The 27,709-nt window shown below is 55.1% G+C and overlaps 1 protein-coding gene across 1 annotated transcript in view; it reads left to right on the forward strand.

Moving 5' to 3' along the window:
- The first annotated feature begins 11,197 nt into the window (after positions 1–11,197).
- Positions 11,198–27,709, forward strand: part of IGSF21 (immunoglobin superfamily member 21) — a 298,036-nt gene continuing 281,524 nt past the window's right edge. The window contains exon 1 of the mRNA XM_075906417.1: positions 11,198–11,751. Within this exon, the coding sequence (XP_075762532.1) occupies positions 11,688–11,751 (64 nt within the window). The 5' untranslated portion in view covers positions 11,198–11,687. The remainder of the gene's footprint in view (positions 11,752–27,709) is intronic.

Below are 27,709 nucleotides of genomic sequence, written 5' to 3' on the forward strand. Positions count from 1 at the left end.
ACCTGGGGTCAAAGACAAAATTTGTACCTCCTATTCCCACTGCCGCTGCTTCTGTGCAGCGAGGCCCCGAACCTGGTGCATGGCTGAGACCGACCCTGGGGGAGCTTGTATAGCATGTTCCCCTGCCCTCTCCTATTTGGGGCCAGGCCCCCGCATGCACTAACCTACCAGCAGAGATGGAGGAGGGTCGGGCTGGGGGCGGAGAGGAGGCTCCAGACAGTGGTGGAGGAGGAGCAGGCGAGCTGAGGGATGAAGGGGAGTGGAGGGAGACTAAACTGGCGCTCCCTAGCGTGATGCCCGAGGGCAACTGCCCCTCCCAGCCCCCCTCGCTACGCCACTGGCAGGCAGCAGCTCTGGTTGCATAAGTCGTCTCTTCCCGTTTGGTTGGTACAGAGCCACGGGGGATGCTGTGCTCTGGGGGCACGTACAGGAGGCTGTCTATTGGACACATCCGAAAACGGAGGTCCTGAATGGGGCTGGGCAGGAGACGGCTTTCCAGTCCTGCCCCAAGTGTTGAGATTTCAAATCTATATTTTCCCCCCTTCTATGTCAGGATGAACCTGAGACTTTGGGGAGGCTAAGACACCCCTCTGGGAAGTGGGGGACACAGCTGCGAGTCCCTAGTCTGAGTCAGGCATGGACTTGCACCTCGTTCTGGATCACCGCTGTGGGGTTTGACCAGAAATTCCATCCTGGACCCAAGAGACCTTCCCGACCAAAGTTTCACCCCTTTTGCAGGACAAGATTGTATATCAGGAGTTGCCACTTTCTGACCCAAGAAAATAATCCCATGGGAACATTCCCAACTTGCTCTGGATCATCTTTCTGGGTTGTCGCAGAGCCCAAGAGAAGTTCTTTCTGCAAGAGAAGGCGGGGGAGCCCTCACATCCTGGCCAAATCCCCAGGTCCGATGATTAAATTCTGCTGCTGCTTGGACATGTGTTCATCATTCCCTGCCCTATGCGTCTCCGCACCCCAACAGGCTGGCTGCATTTCAATGCCTGGCAAATCAACTCCAGCCAGAGACAACTTCTCAAAGTAAGACAACAGTCATGCTATTTAAGAGGGCTGAAGAATGGGGTGAATGGTGGTTCCGTGCTGGGTCCTGATGAGGTAGAGATGTCCCATAAAGGGGCGTTCCAAGATGCCTCCTACAGAGGCTAACAGAACCACGTGGGTCAGGAATGCTTGGTTATTTGGGACCCAACGGATATACCATCATTCTCCTATTTCCCCGACTCACCTGACATCAGAGCTAGCTCCGTGGGCTCAGGCATCGTCAGGGTCTCTCATTAGTGCCATATTTGCAGGGAGTTCATCAGCACCTTTCCCCCAAGCGTGAAGACTTTGATACACAGCGGACAAGGGTGTGCATGGAAGGCTCCAGCATTGTGGGTCCCCTTGCAGCGCCAAGGCAGTTGTGTGGTTAATACCTCCGCATCACAAAGCGTGAGAGATCAGTTTGTTTCGGGAATGGCTCTCTGGAGCATTCCCTCTTCATCTGAGGGGCTGTTTATTTTTTTTATTTCCTAGATTAATGCAGTCATTAAGAATTAATCTGCCTTGGGTTTGCAAGTGTGGAGAAGCAGCCAGAACACAGCTTCTCCGGTCCCATCAGTACTTCACAGTGGCAGAGATCCTGACCACGGACCACAGGGAAGGGGGAGAGTTTTTCCAACAAAAAAATTCTAATCCCCCCCCCTCAATTTTTCATAGAAATATTCCCTGTGTTAAAAAAAATCCAGTTGCCTAAAAAGAATAGGCAATTTCCGATGAAACAATTGTCTGGAGGGTGGAGATGTTCATTTTGAAAACTAGTCTTTTTTTCACTGAACGGATCTTTGAATTTTTGTTCATATTTTTGCACAAAACGTTAACCAGCTGTATTCCAGTCCCACCCTGCACCCGTGCTCCACCTGTCCTGATCCAAGTGTGTTCTAGGACTCCATGAATACATCTACACAGCAACGTTATTTTGGATTAACAGATGTTGTTCTGAAATAACCTAGTCCACTCTACACTACAAGCAGCAATTTTGACATCATGTCGAAATAATTTGGAGCGGACGGACTTCTTACTCCAACACCTGCACCCCTCCTTTTACGAGGAGTAAGGGAAGTCAGAGATGAGTGCTCTACCTCAGCCTTCCTGCTGTGTAGGCAGGACCAAAAGCCGAGCTAAGCTATTTCAACGTAGGCTACGCGATTGACGTAGCTGAAGTTGTGTAGCCTATTTCAGCGGTAGCCCTGCTGTGTAGACGTGCCCCATGACTCCTGGGAAGGTCATCCTCGCCTCTACCGGTCAGAGTAGTTGCCAGCATGTGACAGAAGACAGCTGAGCAGGGGCGGCCCGTGAGGCTAGGCAGTTTCCTAGGGCGCCGCCAGCTGCGATGCCCCATGATTACGTCACAGCCATTGACGGCCATGCAGGCGGGGGCGCCGATCGCACCTCCTGCCTGGGGTGTCAGCGGCTGCAGCTGGCATGGGACCGCTCCTGCAGCTGAGATGGAAGGAGCAGTCCAATGCAGCTGGGGTGGGCTCTGGGCCCAAACCCTGCTTCTGTGAGCTATATACACTCTGGCTTCCTACACTCTGGGGAACCCAGGCAGTGATGAACAGGCAGCCCTAAGCACAGTGCTCCTAACTGTGCACTGCTGTAATCAGAGGGGGTTGGCCCCGGTGCCTAATATAGACCAGGACTGAGCCCTGGCACCTCAAGACTTGCTGTGCCATTACGGATGTGTAAATATTCCTTGGCCCCGGTCTCTGGCAGCGAGTTACTTGAGCCTCGGCCCCTCTTTCCTCACAAAGGAAGCACTAGGGGATCCCGGGCAGCCCACGCAGAGCCAGCCCTCTCCGTTTGCAGGCTGGCCGGAGTACACAGGGCTCGCCCACAGCTCCCTCTGCCCCTTGGCTGGCCGCTTGCCAGCTCCCCCTCTGTTTCCATCCACGCCGACCCCCAGCTGTGGCTTCCCACCGCCCTGCGCAGAGATTGTAGAGGAAGCAGTGGGAGGCAGCGCCTTTGTATCCTCCTCATTTCCTTTCAGAGGGGAACCCCTGCAATGCCAGGGCAGGGCCAGCTGGGGTCACCACTTTCTGAACCAGAAGCCCCTGCCCCGGGAAAACTCTGCTGTGATAGCACACGGCTCTGTTCTGGTCTCTGTGCTAGAAGGCGGGCGGAGGGAGGGGAGCAGGCGCCCTGGCAGCTGGAGGAGGAGAGCCGGACCCGCTGCTCCTTGGGTCTAGGAGGGATGCTCCTGAAACGATTGCTTGATAAAGGCCGGGGGGCAGGAAAGGAGGGTTTCTTTGTCCGGTGGAGGCTGCCTTCTCATTAACCCCCTCTCTGCTGCTGGGCCTGCCTGCGTGTCTACACCAGGAAAAACCCGTGAGGTCCTGTGTGTGTGTCACTCTCTCTCGGACAACACCCAGCCCATCTGGGGACAGTGTGTGGAGTGCGTCTCTTGGGCAGCCCTTCCACCGCACCAGGAGAGCCACATCTGGATGGACTCTGAGAGACCATGACGCCCAGAGGTTACCAGCTCAACCACCTGCACTTAGGAAATGTGTCTTGGATGCTCCTCAGGATGGCCGGCTGCATCAACGGGGTCCCATGGACGTGGTGGCCTGTCCCATTGCCCTGGGAGAGAGCGTCTCCTGCCCTGTGCAAGGAGCACACCAGCTATTCGTGGACCATACCAGCAGCACCATGAGGAGTTCATGCCAGGAAGTACAGCTGTAACCTCCACACCCAGTGTGGTTCACTCTCCCATGCAGGGGCACTTAGATCAGTTATGGCGAGAGCTAAGAACAAGAGAGCACTGCAGCCTAAGCTGGGTGCCAGCCAGCTTTATTGCTCAAGCTGTAGAGGCTCCTAGACTAAGCTCCAGATGTCCCTGGTTCAAATCCGCTTTGTGGTGGTTACACAGACACTTTGTCCAAAGGGCCATTTCCTGGGGAGTGGGCTGAGACCGGCTTCAGCTCAGTACATGAATGAACCAAGGGTGACATCTGCTTGGATGAGTTCAGCATGGCTCTGCCAATGGTGAGGTTCCCTTCTTGCTCCTTTGTGGATGAAGAGGGTCTCTGGCTAGCTTCTCGAGGCTGCAGTAATGGACAGGCCATAGTCAAAGCTGTCCCCACCAAACAGGAGACTGCTAATTGATTGTCCCCCTCTTGAATCTGGCCCCAGAAGGCAACAAAGGCAGGAAGTGACACAGAATGAGGAGCAATGGTCTCAAGTTGCAGCGGGGGAGATGTAGGTTGGATATTAGGAAAAACTATTTCCCTAGGAGAGGGGTGAAGCACTGGGATGGGGTCCCTGGGGGGGGGGGGGGAATCTCCATCCCTAGAGGTTTTCAGGTCCCAGCTTGACAAAGCCCTGGCTGAGATGATTTCGTTGGGGTTGGTCCTGCTTCGGGCAGAGGGTTGGACTCATTGACTCCTGAGGTCTCTTCCAGCCCTGGGATTCTAGGAGTCAAGATCTCTCCAGCTGTCATGGAAAGCATCAGGCATCAAGCTTATTCTCCTCTACCTCACCCCACAAAATACGGAGCCAAATTCTGTGCTGCTGCAACCCCACTGGAAGTATGTGAGTAAAGAGTTTAGCTCGTGTTCTACAAAATAAATGCCAGCTACATAGGAAAGGCCCTTCCAGGCAAGAAGAACAGGATGCCTGGCCTGCACAGGAATCTTTCCAGTCCTTGTCTGCTAATCCGTTCCCCAATTTTCCTCCATGGAAAGGGAAGACAGTCCACTCGCTTGCCTTCCTGTGTGTGACAGCAGGGATCGGTTACGTGTGTGTGTGGGAGACAGCGCTTAAAGAAGTCCTCTTTACATCGTTATTTATCAGGCAGATTCCACCAAAATCATAAGAGCATTAATAACGTCGGCATGTTCCCTTGCAAGCCGGCACATTTGCATTCCCTTAAAGGACAATGTGACTTTCCCAGGGTGAAAACCTTCCTTTTCGCATCTCTAATTCTGCGCCAGTTCCAGGGATTTTTTTTTTTTTTTTTTTTTTACCTGCTGTTGACTTTGCCGTCTGCTTCTCAAAGGCCTCTTTTCTAAAGGAGTGAGTGAACACCAGAGAACTGATGGGAGGAAAACCAGCCCCGCCAGGAAAGGCTGGGGTAGACTGTTCTCTTCTAAGTGCCCATTTATCCACTGAGGTGTAGTAGAACTCCCGCAGTGCTAGCTGATCGATACAAATTGTATCTCTCGGTGAGACATTTAAAAACCCCGCTGCCTGGAGACAATGCCTGTGTAATGATGGAGAAACGGAGCACAGGTATATGGGCAACGAGGGGACGGGAATGTGGTGAATGCTGGAAGATCCCAGGCCTTTCCCACACTGACCTGCGGCAAGCAGGAGGAACAAGATGAAAGGTGAGACGGAACCCCAGCCTCCTGTACTGTTACGTCCAGCTTCCAAACGCCAGCTCCATCCGTTTGTCGTCAGTTTCCCTTGTGTAACGAGGGAAGGATCTGAGTCCTGAAGTTAGGGTCTGGAGTAGGACCCAGCTCTGATGTATGTGGGTGGATGCCCTGTTAGATTTGGATCTGGTCTTCTAGAGTTTGGATTGGGGGGGAGGGGTGCTGGCTTGTTATATTACATAGAGGAGCCCAAGCCAGGGTTTGGATCAGGATTTCCTTACGAGTGAGAGAGAGAAAAGGTTTGGAACCAGTGTTCCGGCTGTGCTCCGTGCCGCTCTTCTATAGCATGCCTGGGAGAAAAGCCGAGTCAGTGCACCGCAAGGACGGCAAACCTGCAGGATGTGGAATTAAAACACCTGCTAATTATGGTACCCAGCCTGTGAAATCCGGGGCTGAGGGAGGCCTTGAGACAAACACGGTGGCTGTCGTTCACGCCGAGCTTGGTTATAGATGCTAATAATAGCTGCAGATCTGCAAGCGCAGACAGTGGCAGGCGGGAGCTGGTGTCCCATGAAGGGAGTCAGGAAGGGGGTCCTCTCCTCCTGTCACCAGACTTCAGAACTGACAAGATGCATTATGGATCACGTGTTGTCTTTCACAGGGTCAATGCAGAGACCAGGACGAGGGAGTGTGTGAGTCTCCTCCGTTATGGCAACCCCTGTGTTTCTACTTCAGAGACAGGATGGCTGCACGCTCAGGCTATGTATACACTACCGAGTGTTTTTGGAGAAACGGCTGTTTTTCCAAAAAAACTTCCCTTACGTCCACACTGCAATCGCGTTCTTTCGAGGGGAAAAAATCGAAAGAACAGAGGGTTTTTTCCGACATTGGTAAACCCCTTTTTACGAGGAAGCAGCCTTTTTCCGAAAGAGCTCTTTTTCGGGAAAGAGGGAGTTCTTTCGAAAGAAGAGGAAAAAGCACAGGTGCCCTAGTGGCCATTCCATCCACAGCATTCACAGCTTAAATGCGAGAGAGCGTCCATTCAGTGTGGATACTATCTTTCAAAGAAGCAGATGGCTTTTTCGATGCGCTTTGGCAGTGTGTACGCTCTCTTTTGGAAGAAGTTTTTTCGGAAGATCTCTTCCAGAAAAGCTTCTTCTTCAGAAAGCCTGCAGTCTAGATGTAGCCTCTGATCTGAAATACCCTGCAGGGGAGGGGAGTTTGGATCCACACCTTAACTTCACCGCTCAGGAGGGGCCCATCTAGCTGGCATGTTAAGCACTGCAGTGCCCTTCCGGGCAGTCAGCGATGCTTTTGCATAGCTCTCCCAGCTCGTCTCTCATCCTGTGGGGTGGTATCCAAAGTTGCTTGTTTGTCAGATGTTTCCCTGCAAGGCCCCATTTTGAATGCATTTGGAAACCCAGCTGACTCCAGCTTTCTATTTTAGACCCTATTACGATGTTACCCCAAGCACCTCCTGATCGTTATTGGGCTTACCCTCTCAACACCCCTGGGTGACGGGGCAGTGCTATTATTTCCAGTGTATCATTAAGGAACTGAAGCTGAGACAGGCTAGGGACTTGCCCAAGGCTACCCAGGAACCCTGTGGCAGAGCAGGAATTTGAACCCAAGGGTTCCCAAGCTGCAGCAGTGTGTCCTGACTCCATCCCATTGTAAGCGGCTCATTCTAAAAACAGAGCCCCAGACTTCATTGTTATTGTCTTGCCATATTCTGCTTCTTTATTCTCATGTCAATACAGACATTTAAGACCCAAAAGCTACAGCAGCATCTCACTGACAGGGGACCTGCAGCACTGTCAAATCCATGATCAAATAAAATTAGACCTTATTAACATACAACCTTTTCCTCATTCCTTTGCAATATGTAACCAAGGCTTTCACTGGGAGATGAAAAAGGGCAGAGAACCCAGCTCCCTCTAAGGAATTTTAAGAACTAATTGATTTCTCTTTTTTTTTCTCTCTTTTGACACCGAGTCTGAGGCTGGTTTGCAGGGGGGGTTGTTTGTTTAAAACGTAAGTTTTAACCTAGAAGATTTAAAAATCATGATAGCCCTTCTGATGGTTTTCCGCCAGGGCCCTCAAAGTGTTTTACAATGCATTGATATACTAACATGAAGGCAGCTTAAGAGGCTGCAGAATGGAATAGTCAATGCAAAGTAGGGATGTTAAATATCGGTTAATTGAATAGTTAATTAACCTCACGAATTCTTATCGGTTACTCGACTATTCCATAATCCTTCAGCCCCACTCTTGAGGAGCCCCCTGCCACTCTGCATTGCTGCCTCTGTATCAGAGGCAGCAGCACAGGGTACCAGCTCCCCTTGTGGCTTGGCTGCCTGTCACTCCATGCTGCTGCCTCTGATACAGAGGCAGCAGCACAGGGTGGCAGCAGTCCTTGTTTGTGGGGGAAGGGGCACTGAGCTCTCAGACCCAGTGGGGGCCAGAACTGAGCCGGGCTGCCTGCCCGCGTGGCTCCTAATACACTTTAAATGCAGAACTGCAGAGGGGGTAGGTCAAGGACTCAGCACAAACCAGGACGGAGCCAGGCTGCTGGCCAGCCTGCTAAAAACTGTACTGGCAAGGGGCAGGGGGGGAAAGCATGTAGTCTATAACATTAACTGATAAGCTTTTGCTTATCGGTTATTTGCTTAATCGATTACACTATTACATCCCTAGGGCAAAAGGGTGTAAGTGTCATAATACTAGTATTCCAGCTAGGGAAACTGAGGCCCTACCTCTATTCAGAATGTGCAAGAGTAGCAAAAAGTATTTTTTTAAATGGATGGGGAGGGGGAAATAGAGATTCATAATTTGATTCCATCCTGGCTGTATGAACATAAGAACAGCCATACAGGGTCAGACCAACGGTCCATCTAGCCCAGTATCCTGTCTGCTGACAGTGGCCAATACCAGATGCCCCAGAGGGAGGGATACCCAACAGGTAATCCTCACTTGATTCCTCCCCTGTCACCCATTTCCAGACAAACAAAGACTAGAAACACCATTCCTGCCCATCCTGGCTAATAGCCATTGATGGACCTAACCTCCATGAATCTATCTTGCTCTTTTTTGAACCCTGTTAAAGTCCTAGCCTTCACCACATCCTCTGGCAAGGAGTTCCACAGGTTGACTGTGTGCTGAGTGAAGAAAAGCTTCCTTTTGTTTGCCTATTCATTTCATTTGGTAACCCCTAGTTCTTATATTGTGGGAATAAGCAAATCATTTTTCCTTATTCACTTTTTCTACACCAGTCATGATTTTATAGACCTCTAGCATATCCCCCTTAGTCTCCTCTTTTCTAAGCTGAAGAGTCCATTGATTGGGCTTCATTGACATTTGAGTGTCTATAAACATTGTTTTGCACAGCTTTGACTAGAGCGGAGTTTCAAACTGAGTGGAAGCAAAACAGAGCACTTTTTATACATCTGTAAAACAACAAATAGCTGAGGGAAGGTAGAGAAAGAGCATCGGGTCTCAGTGCAAGAACAAGGAGACAAGAGAAATGAAAAGCTGATTGAAGGAGGTGCTTTGCTACCCAGTGCCTGATTAACCTGTGGTACTCATTGCCACATGACGTAGTTGAGCCCCAGGCCAAAATTCAAAGAGGCCATTTATATGGATCACACAAACAGCCAGAGTTTTTAAAAGAAAGCGGGTGGCGGGATATTAAGTCTCATGGTTTAAATCAATTTCTGGTTAATAGATATTGGGCTAGAGACCAGAGGTGGGGGTAGATTATCCCACATCTTCCTGCTGGAGCTACTTACACCTTCCTCTGATGCATGTGGTGCTGGCTACTGTCAGCCAGGCCTCTGGGCCACATGTATGACCCAGCCGATGTTCCTGTACATAGAGGAGAATGGGGCTCTCAGCCTAGAGAGGTGGGGTGAAGCTGTACATCAGGGCAGAGCCAAAAAACACAGCAAAGGCCTCCTCCTTCCTAGCCCAGTGCCCAACTCACTGGGCATATTAGGCAGAAACCTCACCAAGTGAGGAAGTGCAGAGCGCATGTCGATTACAGCCGTTAAATTAAAAGCACCCCCGACCCCTGTCTTCTGGTTCTTATGCTAAGATAGCAACAGGGAGAGCAGAGCTGTGAAACTGTCATTCAGGGTTGGCATTTGCATCTTAGCTCCGCCTTTCACGAGGCAGAGATGAGAAGGTGCTGCCCAGCCAGCTAAGGACACAATCAGATTGAGTGTGGAATTGCCTGGCTCTCATTGGTTTGGCTCCCTACCTTCGCATTCTTTAGGCAAACATATTTGCACAGTCCACTCCGCTTAATTGGGAAAACCTCTTCATTGGGACATCTTCCAGGGAACAGATTTCAGATCCATCCTGTACAGAATGGCCAACTGTATATGTGCACTACTGCCCTCCACTGGCTGAAAGGAGAACTGCTCATCTGTGAGTCTTAGCCCTTATACCACCTGTGGCAGACGAGTCACCAGGCCAAGGGGGCCCATGCCCAGGAATCACAACCAATTGGGGAGCTCCAGAACTCTGACCCCACTCCTGCCTGCTCCTGTGTCCTGACCCCATTTTCTTGGTGGGGGGGGGGGGGAAGCCCAGGGCCCCACAGAACCCCCACCCATTTCTGGTAGAGTGCTAACAACCCAGATGGGTTCTTCTACAGCTCATGTGAGGGGCTGGAGCAAAAAAATAGGGGGCTGCTACATTCTGGATGGGAAAAGGGCACAGCCTAGTAAATACCATGAAGTCCTAGGTTCTGGATTTGTTACAATATCAGTGATGTCTCCCTAACGGAGAGGGAAAGTCTGTTGCAGGAGGATGGGGAGGGGGGAGGAATTTATAGCCTGCTAGAGTAGCACTGCTCAGACCACTTTCTAATGAATAGGGGTTGGTCCAAAACATTTTTTTTTTTCATAGAAAAATAAATGTTTGCCACCTAAATGTTTGGCTTGGTGTTGAAAACACAGGGACCCACAATACAGAGAGAGAGAGAGAGAGAGAGTGTGGGGGGGAGACTCTTTAGATTTTTTTCACAGGAGAAAAAAGGCCATTTTCTGACCCCACTCTATGCAGGGAAACAGCAGAATCCAGGAGTTCTACCCCCAGCTCAAACAAAAGCCAGGGTAGAACCCAGGATCCTGCTTGCCTCTTCACGCCTTGATGGACCCTGGCACATCTGGCTTCCAGCTCCCTGCTGGACTCCTAGACTAGTTCTGGGTAGAGCTAAGCGGAGAGCCCACCCACCAGCCCTGCTCCCCTCCCCCACACACCTCAGCTCTAACCACTGGGCCTCAGCGCCCTCCCAGCAACAGAACAAAAGTTCAGGAGCCCTGCCTTCCAGCCTCCCTTTTCTTGAACCCAGGCCCTGCTCTAACTAGTAGGCGCTCTTGCCCTCGACAACAGGAAACTATTTACACATACAAATCAAGGCCTGGGGGCATCGGGAAAGGCAGGGAGGGAGCAGGGCAGGGCAAGAAACCAGCAAAAAATTGACCCTCGTGGGTCGCCCTGGTTGCCGCGTGCGGAGCAAAAGGGGGCCTGGACCAGCTGCACTGCGGGATTGGGGGCCGGGGCGGGGGCGCTGCTTTAGGGCAGGGGGTGCCCAACGGGGGGGGGTATTGATCCTGCCCCCCCCCCCCCCCGCTCTGCGCAGCCCTGCAGTGACGGGGATTATCACGACAGCTGCTGTCACAACTTTCACCAGAGCGCACGGGGGCAGCTGAACTGCGCTGCGTCTCCCCCCGCCCCCCACCTGCGCCTGCTCCCCATCTGCGCTGTGAGCCCGCGCCAGCCACACGCGCGAACGGGGCGGGGGAGGCTGGAGGCTCTGGCGGGGGGGGGGGGGGCGGTGTATTTTTGCCGGCCGGGAAAGGGTTAAGCAGCTAAAACAAGCCCCCGAGGGTGGGGGCCGTGGGAAGGGGAGGGGGGCTGATCTTTGCTGTCTCCCTCTCGCTGCAATAAATCGGCTTAGAGGCCGGGAGCGCAGCAGCCCGCGAGGATTAAGGGAAAGTCTGTCTCCTGCACCGGCGCCAGCGCAAGAGGGGACGCGGGGGAGGGGGCGGGGGAGCGCAGATTTCAGCCTAAACTCGGGCAGCTGATTTGGATTCCTCGGGCAGCCGGCGAGCCAGGAGCGAGCGCGCCAGCCGCCCAGGTGCGGCGCCTCTCCCGCTTGGTTCGGGCAGGGAGCCGGGCTCTTCCCTCCCCTCCTCCCCCGGACTCCAGCGATGTCTGACCCCCGCCGCTGTCCCGTGCTCCTCGGCCCGCCGTGCAGGCGGCTCGGGCGCTTCTGAACCAGATGGAGTTTTCCTCGCGGGGGCCAACATGCGGAAGATGAGCTGCCTGCGGCTGTGCTGGCTGCTGTGGGACCTCCTGGACCTGGTGCTGGGTGAGTGCCCCCCCCCCCCCCCCCCGAGTCCACCTGGTGTAAACCAGCGCGACTCCAGTTCGAGCCCTGGGCCGGTGGGGGCGACGCGGGACCAAGCGGTTAGCTCCAGTTAAGGAGCTGGGCTGTTGCTTCATCTGGGGAACGCAGCGCCCCCCTCCCCGGGCTAGTTTCTGGAGCAGACTCTGGGCAGGGCTTCTTGGGGAGCAGGGCTTGACTTCGGGGGGGGGGGGAGGCTGCAAAGGAGGGTGGTTCGTGGGGGGTGAAAGGCTGGGAGTTGCCGGGGGGGGCTGCAAAGGAGGGTGGTTCGTGGGGAGTGGGGGGGGGGGCTGGGAGTTGCAGGGGGGGCTGCAAAAGGGGGTGGGGGAGTTGGGAGTTGCCGGGGGGGGCTGCAAAGGAGGGTGGGGGGTGGGGGGGCTGGGAGTTGCCGGGGGGGGGGCTGCAAAGGAGGGTGGGGGGTGGGGGGGCTGGGAGTTGCCGGGGGGGGGCTGCAAAGGAGGGTGGGGGGTGGGGGGGCTGGGAGTTGCCGGGGGGGGGCTGCAAAGGAGGGTGGGGGGGTTGGGAGTTGCCGGGGGGGGGCTGCAAAGGAGGGTGGGGGGGTTGGGAGTTGCCGGGGGGGGCTGCAAAGGAGGGTGGGGGGTGGGGGGGCTGGGAGTTGCCGGGGGGGGCTGCAAAGGAGGGTGGGGAGTGGGGGGCTGGGAGTTGCCGGGGGGGGCTGCAAAGGAGGGTGGGGAGTGGGGGGCTGGGAGTTGCCGGGGGGGGCTGCAAAGGAGGGTGGGGAGTGGGGGGGCTGGGAGTTGCCGGGGGGGCTGCAAAGGAGGGTGGGGGGTTGGGAGTTGCCGGGGGGGGCTGCAAAGGAGGGTGGTTCGTGGGGAGTGGGGGGGGCTGGGAGTTGCCGGGGGGGCTGCAAAGGAGGGTGGTTCGTGGGGAGTGGGGGGGGCTGGGAGTTGCCGGGGGGGCTGCAAAAGGGGGTGGGGGGAGCTGGGAGTTGCCGGGGGGGCTGCAAAGGAGGATGGTTCGTGGGGGGCGGGGGGCTGGTTCGTTGGGACTCGGCGGGCTTGTTCCGAGCTAGCCCTGTCCTTTCCCGGCGGCTGGTGGCTGCAGGAGAACCGGCTCTCGGGCTGCCAGTCGCTCCCCGGTAGAAGAGGCTGCGGAGCGGCAATCACGGTGCATTGTGGAGTTGCTATTTAAAAATAATCTCCCGCAAATTGCGGCTGATGAGCCGCGGTTCGTCCGGTGCGAACGCGACCGCCGCCAGCTCCGCGTGCGTGGAAACCAGCCCGCCCGAGGGGGTTACACGCGTGGGAGGGAGGGGGAGCTGCGCCCAGACCCACAAGTCAGGGAATCTGCCCCCTTCCTGCTCCAGCAAGCGGTCCCACTCCGGAGCTGCGCGGGTTCGGCGTGTAAACCCCCCAACTAACTATCCAGGTGGAGTTGGACTTAAAGGGTTGGCAGCGGAAGACTTGTGTGGTGCCCCCCCCCCTCCCCGGCCTCCGCTGCCCCCGTTTCCTCTCCGTTTAAAAGGATCAGCGCTTGGGAGCTGGGGAGCCCAGCCCCTTCCTCAGGGTCAGCCACCCTCCGGGGCCCCCGGCCGGGAACCCCAGCCTGGCGGAGGGGAGGCTGATGTGCCCCCCCCCCATCGGATGTTTGAAATAAACCAACCGGCCCTGAAGGGAAACGTGTTAGCCCTGCGCACAGCTGCCCCGGGGGGCAGGCCCAGCGAGCTCCCCGGGGGCAGGAGAACTGGGGATCAGCCCCCCACGCCCAGAGGCGGGGTGACGGGCGCTGGGCTCCCGCCTCCCATGCGGACTCCGGGCTGTGCAGCGTGTGGGGACCGGAGGCGACTCGCGGGGGCCGTAGAGGCCAGCAGGGGGGCTGCCCTCCCCCCCCCCGGAGCGGCCATGGGGGGTGGCTGTGCTGGCTCCGGCCGCTCTGCCCGCGGATCCTGCCGGTACCCGAAGTGCGCTCCTGGGGCCCGCGGCGGCGGCGCTGCGCGCTCACGCCCGACAGGGGGCGCCCTGGGCAGCCAGCCGAGGCCGCTTCTCGCGCGGGCGAAGTTTGCAAACTCCGGCGGGACCCCAAGCCGCTGGGTCGGGGCTGCCCCCCTCCAACTTCACCCCACCCCAGCCCCGGCGGGCTCCCGGCGCTGGCAGGGCGGGGAACACGGGAGGGCGGTTCGCTAATAGAAGCCCGGCTGGGCTGGGACCTTCTTCCTGCGAACGGCCCCGCGATGGGGAAAGTTTCATGGCCCGGGAGCTTTCATCTGCCCCCATCTCTCCGAGGGGGCCGCTGGCATTGGTCAGCCGGCTGCTGCAAGGCCTGGGTGGCGAGGCTGGAGGGCACGTGGCTTGTTCAGTGTGTGTGTGTGTGGGGGGGGTGCATTTCCCAGAGTCCAGCTGGGGGCCTCGCCCAGTATCCCAGGCTGCTGGGGACACGCGGTGACGTGGCCGCCCCTTGGCGAGGGTGCTGGGTGTGTATGACCCCCATGGGTGCGGTGCTATAGGGAGACGGGGGGAGCGAAGGGTTTTCCTGGACCCACTTCAGGCTTGGAAATGGGGAGCTCTGCGGGGCTGGGGAAGGAAGCGGAGCGTGTCTGAGCAAACTGCACAGGGAGAGGGGAGGCTGTGCCCAGCGCATCCAGCCGCCCCCGGTGCGGCTCCTACCCTGGCAAACCCAGCCACAGCTCCCAGCTTTGAACAGGTGCCCTTGTCCGGCTTTCTTGTGGTTAAACCGCCACTGTCTCCTTCCAGGCCTCTGGCTCTTGTCCTGACCTACCCTGGGATGCTGGGTGTCTGCAGCAAGCCAGACAATCCTTGGCACTCAGAAGGCCCCATTCATTCTGCCCCCTTCAGCTCTGGGCAGCCCCTGGAAGGGAAGCAGGTTGATCTGTTCAGAGCTGAATTTATTTCCCCCTTGAATCTGCTTTGATCTTCTTTTCTCCTCTATTCCCACTTACCTGGGAGGAGAGGAGGAACTTAATGGAATGGCCTTTTCCAGGCTGAGGCCTGCACACTGTGACCCAGATCTCGCACCAGGAGTGATGGCACCTGACATGTCCTCCTTCTCTGGCTTTAATTAAACTCACCTGCAGGCTGATCAGCCCTTGGGAGAGGTGAAAGGACAGTACATCAAACTCTGGCCAAGCAGGGAGAGCTAGGTTGCGGAGGAACAAGGAGCACGGTAGCACCTAAAAAATTAACCATTTTATTATGGCTTAAGCTTTCATGAGTGGCGACTCGCTCCATCAGATACACGAAGTGAGGAAGTGAATTGTCCTTCACAAAAGCTTATGCCGTAAGAAATTCCTTGTTTTTGCTGATACTGACTAACGTGGCTACCTCTGAAACCTGCCATGGGGGGTGCAGAAAGCACCTGGGAACGTAAGGGCAAGAAAGAGGGCTAACTGGGTTTTCTTTTGTGACGTACTTTGCACCTACAAGGAAGGATGTTGATGGTCTGAGTGTTCCTGGGAGCAAGATACTGGCTTTCCACCCAGCCTAACGACGCAGTCTGTTCCTTTGCTCAGGTCCATTTGCTTGGCTCAGCACAGCTCAGGGTGGCTCTGTGCCATCTTTGCACTTCCTGGATTTTGGAGGCTGCCAAGGACTTGCGCAGTGCTTGGCATAACCTAGACCAGCTGCCCGGGAGAGCTAGAGAGCCGTGCCTTCTGACCGCTTCTTCTAACTCCCCCTTTCCCCCTTCCCACAGGCCCCTCCAGCCATATGGCCGGCATGTCACAAGGCCCGCAAGGGTGGGGCTGCTTGCTGGCTTGCACCGGGGGGAGGGGGTTCCCTGCTCGGAGCGTCTGCTGGCATTGTGTTCCCTGTGAGCCCCCCCCCCCCCCCCCCCCCCGATTTGGGGCAGGACTCCTCCACAGCAATGTAAAGGGGATGTTAAATGCTGCCCTGCCCCCCCCCCCCCATGTGACCAAGAGTGCTGATTCACGGTGTGAAAGGTGCAAGGCAGGAGAGATGCAGGCCTGGCCAGGTCCAGTAACTTTGCAGAGGGGCAGCCCCTGCTTGCTGGGGGGAATGTGGAGGGAGGGGGCAGAGGGGCTCAATGTACCTCTCTGTTATCGTTTAGAGACCTCAGTGCTGGAAAAGGTCCCCTGCTGTGGTATCTGAGCACCGCACCGTGCCCTGCGTGGGAGCAATCTGCTATGATCCCTTATGATGGAAGAAAGCGAGGCTTAGCGAGACTCACCCTGGGTCAGGCAGGCAGCTTGTGGCAGAGCTAGGAATGGATCTCAGGTTTCCGGCTACGGCTCTAACCTCTCCTCTGAGGGGACAAGCTTTTAAAAATACCCTTCAGCCGAGCCAGGCAACTGGGGTGCTGTGACTGCTGTTTGTCATGCTGCGCGTAATCCTGTGATCGCGCCACCCCGTCGGTCAGTAGCCACTTGCCCTCTCCACAGCAGGCCCGGATGTTTGTACAGTGCCTAGCGCAACGGGGCTCGGTCCCCTGATTTGGCTTCTTGGTGCTCCCGCAGTACAAATAATAAAGGTGTCTGTGGGAAGGAGCTTTGCTGCAGGCTGGGTGCATCCTCGCTGCAAATCATGCTGCACAGAGAGAGGAGAAAGCCACCAAAGAGCCGCTTGGTTGCCCCTGAGTTGCTTGATCCAGGCTTCCAGCCGAAACTGAGCTTTCTAAGGGACATAAATGTGATTTTTTTTTTCCCCCTGGGCTCAGGGGTACAGACCCCATTAGCCAGCTCAGTAGGACTCAGTGGAAATGTCCGTGCAGGATTCTCCTTCACACGGGGGATGTGATAGGTGTTTCTTGAGGGTGTGTGTAGACAGCCGCAGCAGGGAGCCTTGCCTAGTGGTTTGGGGGGGGGGTTATAGGGACTCCAGCCCTACAGAGCATCCTTTCTCAACAGGATGAGAGCTTATAAGATGGGAGTGCAGGGGGGGGGGGGGAGGCAGACCGTGTGTGTTTGAGAGAAATGTGGAGACCATCTCTGTGTTGCAGTGGACACACAGCCCTATGACTTCGGGAGGTAGCAGGCTCCAACCTCTGAACCATGAATTAGGGTCAGGAGATTACGGGCTTGTCTGCACAAACACTTGGTGAACATCTGCACTCCAGTCGCTAGTAAATCCACCTCCCCACAAGTATTCTTCTATCTGTTGACTGCTCTCTATGCTGGGGCTTAGATCAGCTTGTGTGTGTGTGTGTGTGTGTGTGTGTGTGTGTGTGTGATCACACTCCCATGTGACGTAGCTGGACCCACGTAACTTTCTGTTGTAGACCAGCTGTTAGTTTGGAGAAGTGTGGGGTAAATTCACACCCCATCAAGCATCCATGTAGACCCCGCAGATGTACACTTAAAGTACTCTAGCGCAGTAGTTCTCAAACTATGGGTCACGACCCAGTAAGGGGTCCTGGCACATCAGGCCCTGAGTCTTGTTGTTGCAGGGGGATCAGGTGACCAGTGGGGGTCCTAAGGCAGCTACCTGCCTGTCCTGCACCACAGATGGTGCTGCACCCCAGAAGTGGTTGGCAACAGGCCCAGCTCCAAGGTGTGTGTGTGGGGGGGGGGAACAGCAAACTCTGTGCATTGCCCCACACTGAGCACTAGCTCGGCGCTCCCCTTGGCTGGGTACCAGCTGCTGGCTGGTTCTGGGGCGCAGCATAGTCTGCCGCGCCTGGAGAGGCAGGAAGCTGCCTTTAGCCTCCCCTCTCCCCCCCCCCCCCCGCCCCCCGCTGACTGGAAGACACTCAAGGTAAGCCCCTTCTGCCCCGCAAAGCCGGAGCTGCTTCCCGCCCCCCAAAGCTCTCATCCTCAGCCCCACCCCGGAGCCCACACTCCAGTCAAATTATATTGGGTCACATCATCAATTTTCTTCAGCTGGGTCATGAGAAAAGAAGTTTGAAACGCCCTACCCTAGTGTGGTGTAATCCTCTCCTGGTTTCAAAGCAGGGTACATTGGAGTGAGCCGTGGGCGTGGCTGTTGACCCCTCCCAGCTACTGTACTCCTCGGGGGGGGGTCCTCATTTGTCTTGTGCACCCACAAGTTTCACCTCCCTTGAAAACGGCTTGCTTACAACACGAGAATGAAAAACAAAAGTGTCACAGCACACTGTTACTGAAAATTGCTTCCTTAAATACTGTACTTACAGTTCAGCGTATAGTACATAAAGCAGTATGAGCAAGTAATTGTATGAAATTTCAGTTTGTGCCGACTGTCTGTGCTTTTTATGTCATTTGTTGTAAAACTAGGCAAATATCGAGATGAGTTGATGTACCGCCTGGAAGATTTTGGCATGCTCCCCTCCCCAACTCTTTGCAGCATGTAATTTTAAAACACGGTTTGATTTAATTATTAACCAATCAGGGTGCTTTTACTATGTTAACCAGTTGTCATTGATAAAATAGTACTACTTGGTGAGTCATTTTGCTGTGAGGGTAATAAGCTGTAATAAATGAAACAGTGAATTCACACGACTTTGGCTCTTTTGGGTAATTGCTAATTTGGCTCCTGACTACTGAAGTCTGAGTGTCATGGATATAAACAGTAGCTTTTCCCCATTGCACTTTACCTTAAGGTCGGGATAAATCTGTAGTAATGATTCACAATGGACAACTTATTTATTGACTTTCACTTCTTTTTTCCGTTTGCAAATTGGCCTGAAATAGAGTGGATTATTGTCTGAGCCTTCTGATATAATTTCGGCAAGTAATTTGCAGCCTATAGATCATTTGCAAGCAAGTCACTGTATTTGACGCCCAGCATTTGAGCTGGTTTGATTGGGCGGGCCTGGTATCTGTTTCATCCGTCTTAGGATGAACACAAATCTTAGTATTAGGGTTCTGAAAACTGAGCCAGGAATTCTCTTCCTGTCAATATTCTGCAGTATTGGCTCAAAATATGTCATGTCCTCAAATTCCTGCCACTAAACTCCTTTAGTGTTTGGTGCCTGTGAAGATCCTAGCAAAGGCCTTCAAAAATCAGAAAGGCATGTACATTAATGGAAAATGTTTTCAGCCTTTTTACCTTGCTCTGGTCAGGTCAGCTGCAGGCGTGAATGCCCTTGAAATATAGACTCTTAACTTCCATCCTAAAAACCTGTGGAGGAAAGAGAGCCCGGCCTCCACCTTGGGTAATCACCGGTGCGAATGGTTCCAAAGTAGGGGCATTGTGGTGGGGCGGGGTGTTGTGCTGCACTTGGGGAAATGCTGCCCTGCATCTTGTGCAGCCAATATTTGGGATCAGACCATCACTTTGTGGACAGCTCTGATTTATGGTGAATCAGTCCTTTGAGCTTGTATTTGGAAGCCAGGAATGCCAGACTAATGAGGGAGACAAGAGCTCTCTTTGTACGGCTGGAAAAGAATCCGGCAGTCCCAGAGGAGATGCCGGCTGGCAGGAAAATATATCGCTTCGCCGGTAGGGTTGCTTGTTAGCAAGAAATGATGCATCATGCCGAGGTACGGGGGACATGCACAGAGGCCGGTATTACATGCTGAAAGGCCATTGTGTGTCCAGTATCAGCGTGACCTGTCTCGTAGCCCTACTGTCCCAGCAAACTAGGTTCTTCCTGGCTCGCTTTCTCCAGGTCCCTCATCCAAGGGGGTTCTGAGCAGAAATTCCATGCTCCCCAAGGAATGGGCTCTCCGACCCAAGGTCAGCTCCTTTATGCCACTTTCCAGATGCATTCATCTCCCTCCAGATACTCTGGAGGTCGTGCTGCTTCTACCAGGGTTTGCTGGGAGTCTGTGTGGGTGTCCTCCTGGTTGCACAGTCCCACTGTCTGATGCTCTCGCGTCACTCTTGGTAGGTCTGAGAGGCTGCAAGATTGGGGACGTTGGTACCCACTCCCCAGCAGCTGGCCCTGTGCGACCAAGGGCGGCCAGCTGCCAGGTGTCCATGAGCAGGCTCTGCAGGTTCCTTTCTATCTTGGGAGCAAACCCCTTCGGCTGCCTGGCGCACGCGGGGTTAATCCAGCAGGCGGGAAGCCCGTCTGAGAAGGTCAAGGATGCTCTGCCGTTTCCACTGTGTGCTGCGGGGTCTGGGGCGGGGGGGAGATTTGTGCTGTTCTTCCTGCTGCCCCCAGCCCTCCGTGCGTCCCTCAAGGCTCAGCCGAGGTGCCTGTGGAAAGGATGGAGGGGTACTTGGCCATCAACCTGGGGAAGGGTCAGATTCCAGCTCTCCTGTCCAGGCTGGGTCTGGGTTGCTGCCTTCCCACTCCCCGGCGCTTGACTCCTTTTAAGCCTTTCAGCGAGCTGCCGCCCAGCCGTCCCCATCCGGAGCTCAAGCGAAGGGATTTCAGCTTGGGCTGTGCCGTTGCATTTGTGTGAACGGTTAACTGATGAGCCTGGGCACACGGGTTAACCTTCACGGTTACACGCTAGCCCCCTCCCCAGTGCCTGGGGGGAGCCGGCTTTTAAGCCACGGAGTCACCTTCCCCTTCCCCCCCGTTTCCTGTTCCCACACTGCTGCAGGGGTAGGCGGCTCCGTGGGAGCTGGCGTTCACTGGGATCCTGCTTAAAAGCCATCTCCCTCCCCCACTGGCTCCTACCTGCCCTCCCCCACACTGCTGCCTCTGATACTGAGGCAACAGCATGGTGGGGGGGAGGGGGGCTTTTCAGCCGTTACTCGTTTCCATGAATAAACCCTTTAATGTCCCTCATTGCAGCTTCTGTTTCCCTTTGCGCCTGTGGGGTTGGCACCGCTTCCTCCCGGCATTGCCCCCGGTGGTCCCGCTGCCGGGGGCCACAGCAGCTGAGCTCCTGACGATGAGACCCCCTCGGTGCCGTAACCCCCTCATCCTGCCCCCTGCGGGAATGATGTGTGGTGTGGCCTGCCCAGGTCCCGGAGACGAGGGAGGTTTGGTTGGGCTGGCGCCCGTGGCTGCTGCAGCCTCAGGGCTGGCATGAAAGCAGCTTGTGCTGCAGAGGCCGGTCTGCCTGGCGGGGCTGGATGTGCGGAGAGCCGTGTGCTAGCCTGAGGGAGGGAAGCCACGAAGGGCGAAGCTCTCAGCACCGCTCCCTGCCTTCCCTAGCAGCCAGCACAGAGCAGAGGCCTGGAGTCAGGTCCCAGAGGCCTGGATTGCCCCTCGGCTGCTCTGCGGGCTGAACCCTCCTCAGGCGCTACTCCCCCTGCATGCCAGAGAGGAGGGCGGCATCAGAGGCCACACAGAGGCGCTTCCCCCTGGGGCGCTGAGCAGAAGGCCCCACCCGGGGCTCTCAGGGTGGAGTTCGTGCTGTGCTGTTGCCAGAGGCCTGGGCAGGAAGGTGCCGGCTCAGTGTATTGACGCCTCTGTATTGCAGAGAGAGCAAGGGGCCAGAAAAGCCTCTGGCAGGGTGTTCAAGCAGGGCAGCTCCTGTACTGGCAATTTGGGAGGGGGGCAGGGATCCTTCCCCACGGGTTCCCTGCCCTGTGGAGTCAGGAGTTGGCCTCCACTCTCACCACCTTGGCAGGGAAGGCTCCAGGGGGTGGGACGATCCAGCCCAGATGTCTCTGGCTGGCTGCTTGCAAGCCTGGAGTCAGCAGAGAGTCTGCGGCTGTTCTAGGCTGGCGCGGGGGCATTTCTGGGATGAGAGATGGCAATGGGGCAGGGCTGGGTCACAGGATTCCAGCCTTGCCTCTACAGGCTGAGAGGCGCCAGGGCCGGCCCACAACATTTTGGCACCTGAGGCGGGGAGCTCAAATGACTCCCCCATGGTCCCTCGCTTGGGCCAAAACTTTGAAAGGGCTCAATTCTCTGGGTCCTAGTGGTGGCCCCTCCACACTGGCACCTGAGGCGGCCGCCTCAGTTTGCCTCATGGTAAGGCTGGCCCTGTGCGTGCAGGCAGCATGGGGAATACACGGCGTGTGCGCGTACGTCTCTGGTTCCTTGGCACGTGCCCTTTGTGCCGTGGCATAGCCTCAGATATCTGCAGCGGCCGAGCTAGCCTCCTCCTCTTCTGCAATGGCGTCTGCAGTCACCTCATTTACCTCGTGTGCGTGTGCATGTGCGTGTGTGTGAGAAAGCACCATCCCTTCCCTGTGCACCTTGCTCCGCACTCCCCCCTTGATCCATGCCCCCTTTCCGCTCCCCGCCCCTTTCCTCAAACGACTCCCCTTGTCCATCACCGAGGAGATTCTGCCTCCAGCGGATGAACGTCCACATAAATGTCTCGTCCTTGGCGTGCCAATCGAGCTGGGCGCTGGCAGAGCGGAGAAGGGGCCAGAGCCACCGGGTCCCTGTCAGACGAGGTTACAGTCCATCCAACATCGGCACGAGTGACAGCTCTTCTGTGTCGTTCAGGGGCTTTTTCCCACGATCGTTTGTCACATGCTGTCCATTTCCAAAGCGGCGGCAGGCTGCCGCGCTGCGTTATATGTCTCTCTCTCTCTGCTCCTTTCTCCCGGGGTTCAGCGCCACATTTCCTCGTCAGCTTCAATGGGAAGCCTTTTAGCACGCGGAGGAAACGCCCTGTTTTTGGACACTGGGCTGGGGAAGCGCCTCCTTTGTTTCTCTCCTCGGTTGTGCTGGTTGCTCAGCCTGTCCCCCTTGCTGTGAACCCCACACAGGGTGCCCCTAGCTTTGTGCCTAGCTCCTGGTCCCCAGTTCGGGGTTTGGTGACCATGGGATTTGCATCCTGCGCGGCGGCTAGGTAGGCAGGGTGAAGTTTCTGTGTAGAGATCTAGAGCTAGGGAAATATACTCTCTCCCAACCCCCCTCTCCATGCCAATGGAAAGCACCAACTCACTGAGCAAATAGAGTGAAAAGTCTCCTCCGTATATAATACTCTGCAGAATCAGGTTGGCTTGCAACAGTGCTGGTCTAGTATTGAGACTAGAAATGTTTCCGCAGCTCTCCAGAGAGTAAATTGGGTATTTCGAGCTATTACTGTGTAGCAATACTGGTTTAGTTAGGGTGGAACACAGTTACAACAGGATGAATGCATTCATCCCGGCATAGCTTAATCCAGAACAGGCAGGCAGATAAGCTATCTTGGTATAAGGTACTTTTATACCACTATAAGTGTAATCGCCCTAAGGGTATGTCTACACTTGCACCCTCTTTCGAGAGAGGGATGCAAATGAAGACATTTGAAATTGCAAATGAAGCCGGGATTTAAATATCCCATGCTTCATTTGCATATCTTCATTATGACGCTATTTTGAGAGAACAGATGCTAAGATGCGGTTATTTCGAGAGAACCCTTCTCTCGAAATAACCCTTTTTCCTCATACAATGAGGTTTATCAGTTATTTCGAGAGAAGGGTTTTCTCTTCAAATAACCATGTCTTAACAGCGTCTGGTATTTCAAAATAGCGCTATTGTAATCCACCCACCTAGTGTGGTTACTGAGCAGTGCAAGTGGTATCTAGACCACAGCAACAGTTAAGATCAAGACCTCTACAGCATGGGCTGGGAGCCAGCTGGTTTTTAGCTCTGAGGGTAGAGGCTCCCATGTTCTGTTCTGGGTCAGAGGTTCCAGGTTCAAATCCTCCTGGTGGCGGTTACACTATTTCAAAATAGCACCACAATGTGAATATGCAAATGAAGCATGGGATATTTAAATCCCGGCTTCATTTGCAATTTCAAATGTCTTCATTTGCATCCCTCTCTTGAAAGAGGGTGCAAGTGTAGACATACCCTAACTGCTGTGGTTCTCCCAGCCTAAAAACTGTGTAGGCCCAGCCTATGGGCGTTTGGGGGCCTTCCAACTGAGCGGACACAGTGTCCAGGACTAGGTGACTAATCGGACATTAGTGATGTGAAGAAATAGCCGTGGGGCCTGACTTTCAGAAGGGCTGGGGACCGAACTTGAAACTGGATTTGGTGTAGCTGAAAATCTGGCCAACGGAGACTAGCCAGGCCTCAGCCCATCGACTGAGCTCTTGTTCCACCGGCCGTTCGTCAAACCAATTAGCACTTATTTTGCACGGGCATAAAATCGGAGGTCTCTTTGCAGTTGAGAAGGGCTGAGCTTGTCTAATAAAGAGCTTTGGTCTCTGTGAGGTCCCTGGGTAAGCACCCCCCAGTCTTGGACATGTTTAGCCTCTGCTCCTGTGCAGATGCTGAGGAGAAGCCCTGTTACCGCAAATGGAAAACGGGGGGCTAAAATCACACGGGGGCTGTGTCAGACTGAGGACTTGCACCCATGACTCCCAAGACCTAGTCAGGTGCTCTAGTAGATGGCTCAGTCTTCATAGGAATGCATAGCAGTCTTGCGTGTTCCTTGAGCCATTCTTCCCAGGTCTGGTTGCTTGGCCCGGGGGTGTATTGAGTTCTGGCCTGGAATTGCAAACTGTCACTTACGCGGTTTCTCCGGAGCAGCCTGTTTTCTCTCTTCCATAAGAACGGCCGTACTGGGTCAGACCAAAGGCCCATCTAGCCCAGTGTCCTGTCGGCCAACAGTGGCAGATGCCAGATGCCCCAGAGGGAGTGAACAGAACAGGGAATCCTTCCCGGGACCCCGGTCCCAGCTTCTGGCAAACAGAGGGGAGGGACCCCATCCCTGCCCATCTGCATGATGATTTATAATCCCATCCTCCTCACCAGCTTTCTGTTACGTTTCATGGCCCACAGGAGAAATAAAGCTAGAAATACTCTGGCTGGACTGTTGCAACGTAGCCCCTCCTGAGAGCTCAGAACAACGCCACGCAAGGAGCCAGAGAGACAAAACAGGCTGCTCCCAAAGGCAGCAAGGGCTCCTCTAAGCCAGGGCTTCTCAACCTTTTTGCTAATAAAGTACCCCTTTAAAAAACACAACACCCCCCCCAACCCCTCCCGCTCTAACCCAATGCACCCAGCCCTCCTCCAGAGCCAGGTACCCCCAACCCCCTGCTCTAACCCAATGCCGCCCCCCCGCCATGTGCAGAGCCAAGTACCCCCAACCCCCTGCTCTAATGCAATGCCCCTCCCCTCCCCCAGAGCCAAGCACTGGACATATGGTAACTCTGCCTTTGAAGTGCCCGCTCCCGCCGCCCGGCCCTGCCTCGGCGTCTCGTCAGGAGGGAGCAAGGGGTCCCCCAGAGCCGCGTGGGGCTGTGCGCTCCCACCTCAGCCCGGTGCCCCCCTAGTGTGGTGCCTGGGGGCAACTGCTCCCCCCTCACTACACCGCTGATGTGGGGGAGGGTGTCCTTGGGAGCAAAGCTTATTGTGCCACTTCACATGAGGGCCGGGGACTGGACTCTATGACCTCTTGAGGTCCCTTCCAGTTCTAGTATTCTGTGCTTCACTGCCTTTTAGCTCCTCTCCGCAGACCCTGGGGAAGGGGCGATGGGGATGCGTTGTACAGAGCTGCTGGCGGGGTTAGGGGTAATGCATGTCTCCAGTTCAGCCGCCCTCCCCGCTGAAGCACCCTGGGGAGGCTGCTGGAGAGGAAACGAACTAGGAGAGGTGCCTGGGGGAGGGATTTTATTTTTCCCTCCCCGCCCCCCAACTTGGAACTGCCTGGGTCTCACTGGAGCCACCGCAGCCACCCGCTTTTCCCATCAGCGCTGGGGCGTGTGCACAGAGCAGCTGTGAATATCCGGGCCCGCAGCTCCAAACATTCCATTTGACAGACACATGCCGCCGCCCCCTCCCCTATCCCCTTTGCAGGGCGGAATCCCAGAATTTTTTTGCCAAATTTCAGTTATGCTGATGTGCCCCCAGACTTCTCTCAGGTACCCCTAAGAGGTACACGTACCACCAGTTGAGAAACAATGATCTAACCCACCCGTCCTGGAACGCCACTTCTGTTCATGCTCTTTGCTACAAGGAGCCCCTAGAAAGGCCCTGAAGTGATACCTTGCAATTCCAGCATGGCCCTCCACACCCCCACCTCTGGAACAGCTGTTGAACTGCTGTGTGACAAGGCCATGCCCTGTTAGCCAGCTGCTGAGCTCTGCCCCGGCTGCAGCCACCTCCCACAGCCGGGGAACGTGTCCCTGCACCATGTGTTTGTCGCTTAATCCTCTGAAGTGCTTTTCGAGGCTTATGAGCTGTGCATTACCAACGATGGGTTTGAAGTGGAGGACAAGGGGTATCCCGAGGCGGCACTGATCCAGCTGTTCTGCAGCACCCTGTCCTGCAGATCCAGCTGTTCTGCAGCACCTTATCCCGCAGATCCAGTTGCTGGTTGGCGAGCAAAAGCGCAGCAAGTGAAGGGCACGTTACATGCAGGCAGGGAATGCAGCCCATGCGCTTGCGGGGGGATCAGTCATGCTGGGAAGCTGAGTTTGGAAGGGATGTGAGAATCTGCATGCAATAGCCCCGGTGAGGCATTTAAAAATCCCTACCCGGCTCTTTCAGCAAACTTTTATCCAACCCTTTCCTTCCTTGCTGGCTCCCGCCTTCTCCAGCCCTTTCCTGGAGCACGTTGTGCCCAGGCGGGGATATTTTAAACCCATTTTCTGCTGAGGATTGTTTCTCTGAGATCTTTGGGAAGCCTTGGACTCATGGCAGGTGGGTGTGAAGGGGTTAGTGGTTGCTGGAATTATGGGCGTTTAGGTGACCTGTTCCTGCGAATCTGATTAGAGGTAAAAGAAAGCCAGCCCTCTGTGTGGGGATGGTGATAAATGGTTAGGAGAGTCCCGGGGGAATTATCCCAATGTTCTCAAAAGAAGGGTCTTAGGGAAAGGAGAGTTATCCTCAAAGTTTGTTGTCCTATTGTATCTGCTCTCTAGCTGGGGGGAGTAACTTTTGCCCCACATTTCCCTCCCAGGAGCTTTGCCACTTAGCCATCCCGGATGCTAATTGGATACAGGCAAAGCTCAGGCTCTGTGTGACTTTGAGAGCACCTTTGGACTGTAGCCGTGCCAGCAATGTTTCTCCTAAGTCTTTCCACCCATGTGCAGAATAAATTTTGTTCTGTCCACCCAGGTGCATGCAGATGTGCACCACCAATAGAAACACATGCTGCTGGCTGTGGTCAGCAGTGGGCGCTCTGCCAATCAGCTGGGTGGCACCTGCATCTCCTGGGCAGCCGCCCAAGTGCTCAGTTTACAGGGAACACTGCTTGCCAGTCTCGGGGCTGTTTGGCTCCAGGCCTCGTTTTAGCCAGACTTGCTCTACCCTTGAGCTCAGAGTTGGGGAGTCTGTACTTCTGATTTTAGCCCTTCTGGGGGATCGTTTTCAAATGGGAATTAGGCTTCCATGTCCCACCGAAAGTCCAAGTTGAGTCATGCACAAACTCCTGCGCGTGCCTTTGAAATTCCCTCCCACGTCCCTAAGGATTTTGCTGCGTGTTCTGCACCTGAGCAGCTGGGTACAAAAGCAGCAGCAAGCTCGCCACGCTGCAAGCTCTTGTTTACTTGGCCCTGCCCCAGTGCTGGGGGCTGGACTTGATTTCTCAGCCCTATGATTTGGTGGCCAGTTCTATGCTATAGACGTACGTCGATATAACTAGGTTGCTCCGGGGTGTGAAAAATCCACCCCTAGAGGGATGCAGTTATCCTGACCCAACCCACGACATCGCTACGGCTACATAAATGGGAGGGAGGAGGGTTCACCATGCCGATGGAAGAACTCCCATGGCTGTAGTGCTGACGCAGCGCGGCTGCACCGGTGCATTATTTGTATGTGTGGGCTTGCTCTAGGAAAAAGTCCCATACTAATACCACGCGACCAGCTGCAGCAGCGGTAAATTGCAAGTCACATTTTAGCCAGTGTCAATGTAATCCATTGGTGGGTGGAGGGGTATGTTAATCAGAGGTCCTCCTGTGTGCTGCTTTCTAAAGAACATGAGTTACTACCCCTTCCCTCCCCCTAGCTACAAAGCCGTAGCTCTTCAACTCAAGCGGTGACAGTTCATGTGTTTGGTACTTTGCCCCCACTACAGAAAGGATGGGCAACCAAAATGATGAGGGGGCTGGAGCACATGACCTATGAGGAGAGGCTGAGGGAGTTGGGTCTGTTTAGTCTGCAGAAGAGAAGAGCGAGGGGGGATTTGAGAGTAGCCTTCAACTTCCTGAAGGGAGGTTCCAAAGAGGCTGGAGAGAGGCTGTTCTCAGTAGTGACAGATGGCAGAACAAGG

Source organism: Pelodiscus sinensis, chromosome 23, assembly GCF_049634645.1.
Source record: "Pelodiscus sinensis isolate JC-2024 chromosome 23, ASM4963464v1, whole genome shotgun sequence".
Taxonomy (NCBI): domain Eukaryota; kingdom Metazoa; phylum Chordata; order Testudines; family Trionychidae; genus Pelodiscus; species Pelodiscus sinensis.